This window comes from Gadus macrocephalus, chromosome 9 (assembly GCF_031168955.1).
Source record: "Gadus macrocephalus chromosome 9, ASM3116895v1".
NCBI lineage: Eukaryota > Metazoa > Chordata > Actinopteri > Gadiformes > Gadidae > Gadus > Gadus macrocephalus.
Genome location: NC_082390.1, coordinates 9,841,415 through 9,849,284, shown reverse-complemented (window position 1 = coordinate 9,849,284; position 7,870 = coordinate 9,841,415). Strand labels below are relative to the sequence as shown.

Below are 7,870 nucleotides of genomic sequence, written 5' to 3'. Positions count from 1 at the left end.
GAACCTCAGGAACCTCCTCAGGGAGCGGCTCCACGACTCCCCCTCCCTCTCCATCACCCCCCCCTCCCCCACCCTCAGAGGCCTTCGCCTGGTCGCTGGGGGCAACCTCCTCCCTCATCCCCCCCTGTCCCCACGGCAACGCCATCCCAACGGGGTCTCCCCGGTTACCCCTAAGGAGCGGAACTCGGACTCAGAGTGAGTTTGAGCGGGAAGAGTCTCTCTCGCTTGTTATCTATACTGTATATATTCACATTGTGAAAACATGCCATTCTGTCTTTGTTGTGTTCTAATAACTAATATTCTTCTTTCTTCTCAAAGTGACAGCAATGAAACCTCAATCTGACCTTGAGGAGATCTGACCTAAAGGAGATGGTCTGGAGGAACCGGTCTGGTCCCTGGAGGTCTGATCTCCTGGTGGGCTGGAGGACCCGGTCTGGTCCCTGGAGGTCTGATCTCCTGGTGGGCTGGAGGACCCGGTCTGGTCCCTGGAGGTCTGATCTCCTGGTGGGCTGGGAGTCTGAGCCATCAGTCAGAGTTCCTCTCTGTCATCAGACCAGGCGCTTAGTGAACATAAGGAGGAGCCTAGCGTGGCTCCTCTGAGACGTGGGCGTGGTCTGCCTCCAGCAGCCCCAGGATTGGTGGAATATCAAGAGGGAGCAAAGGACACTGTTCTGAAGACGATGCTGTTGCACCTCCTGTCCTCTAGGAGGAGCTAGCGTGGGACGGGCTCTGGGTTAAAGCTCTTCAACGGGTGTATGTTGCGCCAACACAACAGTAAGTGATTCACTAAAGGCCTCATTTACCTTCATGATACAGTTTATTTTTTATATTTTTACTACCTTTTTACTGTTGTTTTTGTACATAAAATAACTAATTTTTATACTGTAGTCGTTGTTATACTGTTTTACAACATTTAATGATCAGGTTTTTTTTCCATCAAAACAATGTGTTTTGTTGTACGTGTATTTTGTACCAGTTAGTTAATTTATGTTATTTTGTATATCTTGCGGCACTTTTTGCTTGAATTTGTGTACTATCTGTGGTCATTTGATTCCGTTCTCATCTTAAGTATTAAACTTCATACATTTCATTGTCCACATTAACCAAAACACACAATGAAATATTAAGACACATAAGGATACAGAAACTATTTTCTATTTTATTATTGTCACAAATTTAGTCAGACTTCAATAATTGCCAATTGTTTAACTTGTTACTCAGAACCTATAAATATGCACTGATAATTATCTGATCAAATTTTTTATTTTAAATTTAGTATTGTTTATTCAGGGAAAATTTGGTTGCATTTTACCGATATGATTTACATAAATCAAATGTTTATATGAGCTAGCCAGCTAGCCTCTGCACCATTTTGAATTGTATCTTATTGCATTATACTTTTATAATATACAATGATTTGAGTCGCTCAATGAAAAGAAGTGTTCCAATTATCTCATGTTAATTACATGTTTCAGTATTCCCGCAAAAAAATGTCAAAATATGATCACATGATGATTGCTGAAATAATTGCTGCATATAGTATTTTATGTAAAGTTTGCCAATTCTTAAGGCTGTAAGGAAGCCTTCAGAGGTCAAACTCTGTTGAATGGCTTAAACAGGGAGTGTAGTGTTTGTGTAAAAGTGTTTTGCGTAACTTTTCCCAACATGCAAAGTCATATTCCTCTGTCAGAGTCTATAACTTCACTTAGCTATGACCTTTATTTGCTTCTCATCAGGGTATGAGTTTGAACTGTATTATGAAACATGGCCTCTGCTGTATTTATCTCTGGATTACGCAACGGAGAACATTTCGTATTTATTGTTTGTGAAAGAAACACTGGATATCCTATTTTCGAACGTTAAATAAACACCTGAGCATTCACCATTTTGCAAATGATAATTTAGTTTAGCTAATCTTTCCGGTAAAGGTCTAGCTCACTCAGACTGGTCTTGAATTAGCCGTAGCCTGGGCTGTGTCTGAAGTCAACCACTTCTGAAAGTGGGGATTTCAGACTTTGAACAGCAGCACGACAAAATCATTATGCCTAGAATGGTGCACGATAGTTTACAAGTGGGGGATTTCACACATTGTCCAATGCCTTCTTCAAGCAAGCCTTGGTTAACCCAGTGACCCATGACCCTTAACCTAGACCCATAACCTAGACCCATGACCCAGAACCTTAACCTGGACCCATGAACCTGAACCTTAACCCTTAAATGTAACCCTTAACCTTGACCCCTCGCCCCAAAACCCCTTGTCTCAATAAGGAACTCATCATAACACATTGTTTCATGTTAACGTTGAACCTTTATTTCAGACTTCAGTCAGCATAAGTGAAGATTGAAGGTGTGCTGGTCTAGTAGTAGGAGTCGTTGATGCGCCTCATGCTCATGAACCTCATGCCCTGGCTCATGCCGTGGTTCATGAAGTTCCTGTACTCTCCGGGCCTCATGTACATGCACCTGCCCCTGTACTGGGGCTGCTCGTACATCAGCCAGTGGCCGTCCATCACGTTGCAGGACATGCAGTTGGACATGCGGTAGCGGTCCATGACATTATCGCAGTCCTCCATCATCTCGTGCATCTGGCCACCGAAGTTGTCCCTCTCGTAGATCCTCATCCTGTACTGGCCGCGGTGCTGGAGGGGGGGGGAGCATTGTCAGACACTATGGGAGCTAACTTAGCTAGGGGGACAGACTGTAGCATTAGCTTATCTAGGAGGACAGACTGTACCATTAGCATATCTAGGAGGAGTGTTGCAATGTTAGCTTAGCTAGGTGGATAGAATGTAGCAAAGTTAGCTTAGCGATCTCCTTACCATGGGGATCATGCAGTTAGCTTAGCGCTGTGCTTACCATGGGGATCATGCAGTTAGCTTAGCGCTGTGCTTACCATGGGGATCATGCAGTTAGCTTAGCGCTGTGCTTACCATGGGGATCATGCGGACGGACTTGATGCAGTCGCTCATGCCCATCATGCTCATGTAGTCGGAGTACTCGCCCCTCTTCATGAAGAACTGGTTGCCCATGTAGTTGGAGCGGTCGTAGACCATGAAGCAGCCGCGCTCCACCCTGCAGGAGTGGCACCTGCTCAGGTAGGAGGACATGTCAGCGCAGTCGCTGCTGCACTCGTAGGAGCGGCCCTGGAAGTTCTTCTCCTCGTAGAAGGTGACCTGGAGACGAGAAGAGGAGGAACACTGGGCTGGTCAGCAGCAGAGAACAGGGGGGGGGGGGGGGGTCAGACCCTAGGGGGGCACGCTCGGACCGGAGCACCGCGGGGGTCCGAGCGTGACCCAGGGGTGCTTCACCCTGCAGTGCTACGCCCCATGTCCGAACAGGAGGACAGGAGGGTCTAAGGGCAGAGAGCCACGGCCTCCCTGGTCGAATCCGGTGGAGTTAAGGAGATATCAGCGCTCTAGGGCTGACAGCTGGCACGCACTGAACAGTCATTATTATAGTAGTTATATCGGTATTAGAGGTATAGTGAGATATCAATTAACGTAGTTACAATTGGAGATAATTAATCAACATAGTGAGGTATTAGGTAATGAACCAACACAGCGAGGTATTAGAGCAATTAACTAACCAACACAGTGAGGTATTGGAGATATAATTAACCAACACAGTGAGGTATAGTAGGTAATTAACACAGTGAGGTATCTGAGGCAAAGGTGTGGTGTGTGAGAGTGTTCTTACCCTTCCCATCATGTTCATACCACTGGAGCTCATGTTGGCGTGTGTTAGCGCGGTAGCTGGTGCTGCTGTACTGACTACCTGTGGGAGGCCACCCTCTTTATAGCACCTGCCCACCCAAAGGCCCATTGTCCAAAGGCCTGAGCCAGCAGGGGGCCCGGAGGCCGGGGCAGGGGCCGGCTCCGGGCTAGGGCCTTCTCTCTCACAACCAACATAAAGGACCGGGGACCTAGGGGAGTGCTGTGTGGTGCGTCAGGATGACCAGGTGAACCCACCACACCAGCATTGTCTCCACATGGTGACCAGCTAGGAGTTGATGTGTTCATGTTGATATCGTGCTGGGATAACTGTGTCTAAAGTGGCTTCGCCAAGTGGTCGCCTCACTCATTTACAATATAATAAACTATATTATAATGCTACTTTAATACTAAGCCTACCTAACTGCCTTACATGAAAGCTAAACATGATACATATTACACGAATAAAAAATTATATATAATGCATGTAACTTATGTATTATGTGAATTCATTTAACTTACAATATATTTATCATATTAAATGTTTATGGGGACTGTGATAGAGTTTGGAATACATCCTAATAATATTTTCTCAGCTTAATCTTCTTTAAGCACAGCCTAACATTAGTAATTATTACTATAATAATATTTATATTGATCCACTCATCCTGACAACATGGTTCTACAAGGAAAACCTGGTTCCAGAAAAAAAACGTTCTGAGATGTATTTATAATTTCTGAAAATAGTATTTCTCAAATATTGGAATATAATACATACGACTCAGCTGACTGGTGTGAACATGTTGCCTTAAAACAAGGTTGGTTTATTTCCATAATATTCCCATAACCGTGCAGTGTATTAATAGTAAGGTATAGTATCATAAAAGCCTACTGCCGAAGGAGTAATAATTCTATAAATAAAACCACTCCCATCCTAGAATAATGTTATGAGTTACCATGTAACTCATAACATGTTGCAAGCAAAACACAAAACGTTTCAAGAAAAGTTTGTAATATTTTGTATTTGTTTATTTAAAGACACAGGACTCAGTTCCATGACTGTAATGGACAAAATAGACACTTACAGACACAAGCCTAGTATAGAAGTATACCTTGTAGCATACCTGTAGTATACCTGTAGTATACCATGCGACTTGTAATAGTATACTTTATAGTATACCTTGTAGTATACCATGTGACTTGTTCTAGTATACCTTGTAGTGTACCTTGTAATATACCATGCAACTTGTACTAGTATACCTTGTATACCTTATAGTATACCTTGTCAAACACCACCATGTGACTTCTACTAGCGTACCTTGTAGTGTACCTTGTAACATACCATTTGACTTGTACTAGTGTAACTTGTAGTGTACCTTGTAATGTACCATGTGACTTGAACTAGTGTACCTTGTAGTGTAGCTTGTAATGTACCATGTGACTTGAACTAGTGTACCTTGTACCTTGTAATATACCATGCGACTAGTACTAGTATACCTTGTATAGCTTATAGTATACCTTGTCGTACACCTTGTAATATACCATGTGACTTGTACTTGTATACCTTGTATACCTTATAGCATACCTTGTCGTACACATTGTAGTATACCATGTGACTTGTACTTGTATATCTTATAGCATACCTTGTCGTATACCTTGTGACTTGTACTAGTCTTGTAGTATACCTGTAGTAGTATTCCTTGTGGAATACCTGTAGTACACCTTTAGGATACCTTGTAGTATACACGTAGTATACCTTGTAGTACACCTTGTAGTATACCTTGTAGTACACTTTGTAGTATACCTGTTGTATACCTTGTAGTACACCTTGTGACATGCTAGCAGTAGTTTCTGATCATGTTTACAGACGATACAACTCTCGATATCAGATCAATAAGAGCATTGAGATCACTTTATTTTTCCTCTTTATTTACGTTTGTCAGATGGGAAATTTGCATTTAGCTTCAGTCGATTTATGTGGATTGATATTTGATATCTTTGTTACACTTTCAAACTGAAACTGAAAGCAAGAGAACAGGCCAGAGTATTTAAAGGAACATTTCTTTATTGACTGTATTTCCCTATGGTATTCATAGAGACTCTAGTAGCAAGAGTCCATGGTGAGCCTCATGGAGGAGACTGGAGGTGTGCTGGTCTAGTAGTAGGAGTCGTTGATGCGCCTCATGCTCATGAACCTCATGCCCTGGCTCATGCCGTGGTTCATGAAGTTCCTGTACTCTCCGGGCCTCATGTACATGCACCTGCCCCTGTACTGGGGCTGCTCGTACATCAGCCAGTGGCCGTCCATCACGTTGCAGGACATGCAGTTGGACATGCGGTAGCGGTCCATGACATTATCGCAGTCCTCCATCATCTCGTGCATCTGGCCGCCGAAGTTGTCCCTCTCGTAGATCCTCATCCTGTACTGGCCGCGGTGCTGGAGGGGGGGGGAGCATTGTCAGACACTATGGGAGCTAACTTAGCTAGGGGGACAGACTGTAGCATTAGCTTATCTAGGAGGACAGACTGTACCATTAGCATATCTAGGAGGAGTGTTGCAATGTTAGCTTAGCTAGGTGGATAGAATGTAGCAAAGTTAGCTTAGCGATCTCCTTACCATGGGGATCATGCAGTTAGCTTAGCGCTGTGCTTACCATGGGCATCATGCAGTTAGCTTAGCGCTGTGCTTACCATGGGGATCATGCGGACGGACTTGATGCAGTCGCTCATGCCCATCATGCTCATGTAGTCGGAGTACTCGCCCCTCCTCATGAAGAACTGGTTGCCCATGTAGTTGGAGCGGTCGTAGACCATGAAGCAGCCGCGCTCCACCCTGCAGGAGTGGCACCTGCTCAGGTAGGAGGACATGTCAGCGCAGTCGCTGCTGCACTCGTAGGAGCGGCCCTGGAAGTTCTTCTCCTCGTAGAAGGTGACCTGGAGACGAGAAGAAGAGGAACACTGGACTGGTCAGCAGCAGATGGTAAATGGACTGCATTTATGTCGCGCTTTTTTGTAACCAGTGGCCACTCAAAGGGCTTTACAATATGGCCTAACACCATCATCATCACCCATTCATCCACAGTCACACACCGGCGGCGGTGCCAACCATGCAAGGCGACAGCCAGCTCGTCAGGAGCAGAGGAGGTGCCTTGCTCAGGGACACCTCAGCACCCAGCTAGGTGGAGACGGGGATCGAACTAGCGATCTTGCGGTTACCAGCCATCCTTGGGGTGGGGGCGGGGGGAGGGGGGGCGGTCAGACCCTCCGGGGACACGCCTCAGAGCGAAGCACCGCAGGGGTCGTACCTGGACACAGCGTCCAGAACGTCCCCAACATCAGAGAACAGAAAAAGCTGTGCTGTGAAACTCACTCTGTTGTTCATGTTCATGTTGCTGGCGGACATGGTGAGGCTGGTACTGGTAGTACTGGTTGTACTGGGCTGTAACTGGGGCTACTGGAGTGGGTATCTACCTACCTGGCATGAAAGGGAGCTTATATAGCACCTGAGCAGAAGGGTCCATTGTGTTCAAAATATCCTGAGCCAGCACACACAAAGCCTTTTGAAAGGTTGGTTTGAAAGGGTTAACAATAACCAGACCTGTGGGCGGACCCAGACATGAGGGCGGGGGCTGTCCACCCACAGGCCCCGCCCACAGGTTATGCATACAGGCCCCGCCCACTAGTCCAAACACTACTCCTAACCCTTGTCCAGCCACGAGCTGCAGGGCCACGGTGGCCCCATGTGGACAAACTACTGTTGCTCTACTTTGTTAAAGTTTGAACATGCAGTTATACTGTATGTTAGCGTATTGATACATGGCAAATATTAATGAAGTTGTTGTTTCTGTTCAGCAGAGAAAGTGAATCACTTTAATTTCTTCTCAATTATTTTCACATCATATTATTAGAATATCAATATATCATTAGAATACCTAATATCTTTATAATTATTATTATTTTATCATTATGATATCATTATAATTTATATTTTATCATAATGATATCATACATTTATCAGAGACGTTATTATCAAGACACCTTTGGCGGCGCTCTGCCGCCACCTAGTGGTCCAGTGGAGTCCACTACCTGCGTTTACGTGTGTGTGTGTGTGTGTGTGTGTGTGTGTGTGTGTGTGTGTGTGTGTGTGTGTGTGTGTGTGT

The 7,870-nt window shown here is 45.0% G+C and overlaps 3 protein-coding genes across 3 annotated transcripts in view; 1 reads left to right on the top strand and 2 right to left on the bottom strand.

Annotated features, from left to right (window-relative positions):
- Positions 1-1,882, top strand: part of LOC132464298 (cadherin EGF LAG seven-pass G-type receptor 1-like) — a 31,554-nt gene extending 29,672 nt beyond the window's left edge. The window contains exons 34-35 of the mRNA XM_060060601.1: positions 1-195; positions 319-1,882. The exon at positions 1-195 is cut by the window's left edge and continues 46 nt beyond it. Of these exons, the coding sequence (XP_059916584.1) occupies positions 1-195; positions 319-343 (220 nt within the window). The 3' untranslated portion in view covers positions 344-1,882. The remainder of the gene's footprint in view (positions 196-318) is intronic.
- A 403-nt stretch (positions 1,883-2,285) lies between these two features.
- LOC132464321 (gamma-crystallin M2-like) lies at positions 2,286-3,837 on the bottom strand. The gene is made up of 3 exons (XM_060060637.1): positions 3,697-3,837; positions 2,931-3,173; positions 2,286-2,639 (listed from the first exon to the last, which is right to left on the bottom strand). Exons 1-3 carry the CDS (start codon positions 3,820-3,822, stop codon positions 2,358-2,360), a joined length of 651 nt encoding a protein of 216 aa, XP_059916620.1. The 5' UTR covers positions 3,823-3,837; the 3' UTR covers positions 2,286-2,357.
- Positions 3,838-5,757: 1,920 nt separating this feature from the next.
- On the bottom strand, positions 5,758-7,234 carry LOC132464322 (gamma-crystallin M2-like). The gene is made up of 3 exons (XM_060060638.1): positions 7,081-7,234; positions 6,402-6,644; positions 5,758-6,147 (listed from the first exon to the last, which is right to left on the bottom strand). The coding sequence occupies exons 1-3, from the start codon at positions 7,111-7,113 to the stop codon at positions 5,866-5,868; spliced, it is 558 nt and encodes a 185-aa protein (XP_059916621.1). The 5' UTR covers positions 7,114-7,234; the 3' UTR covers positions 5,758-5,865.
- Between the last annotated feature and the right edge of the window lie 636 nt (positions 7,235-7,870).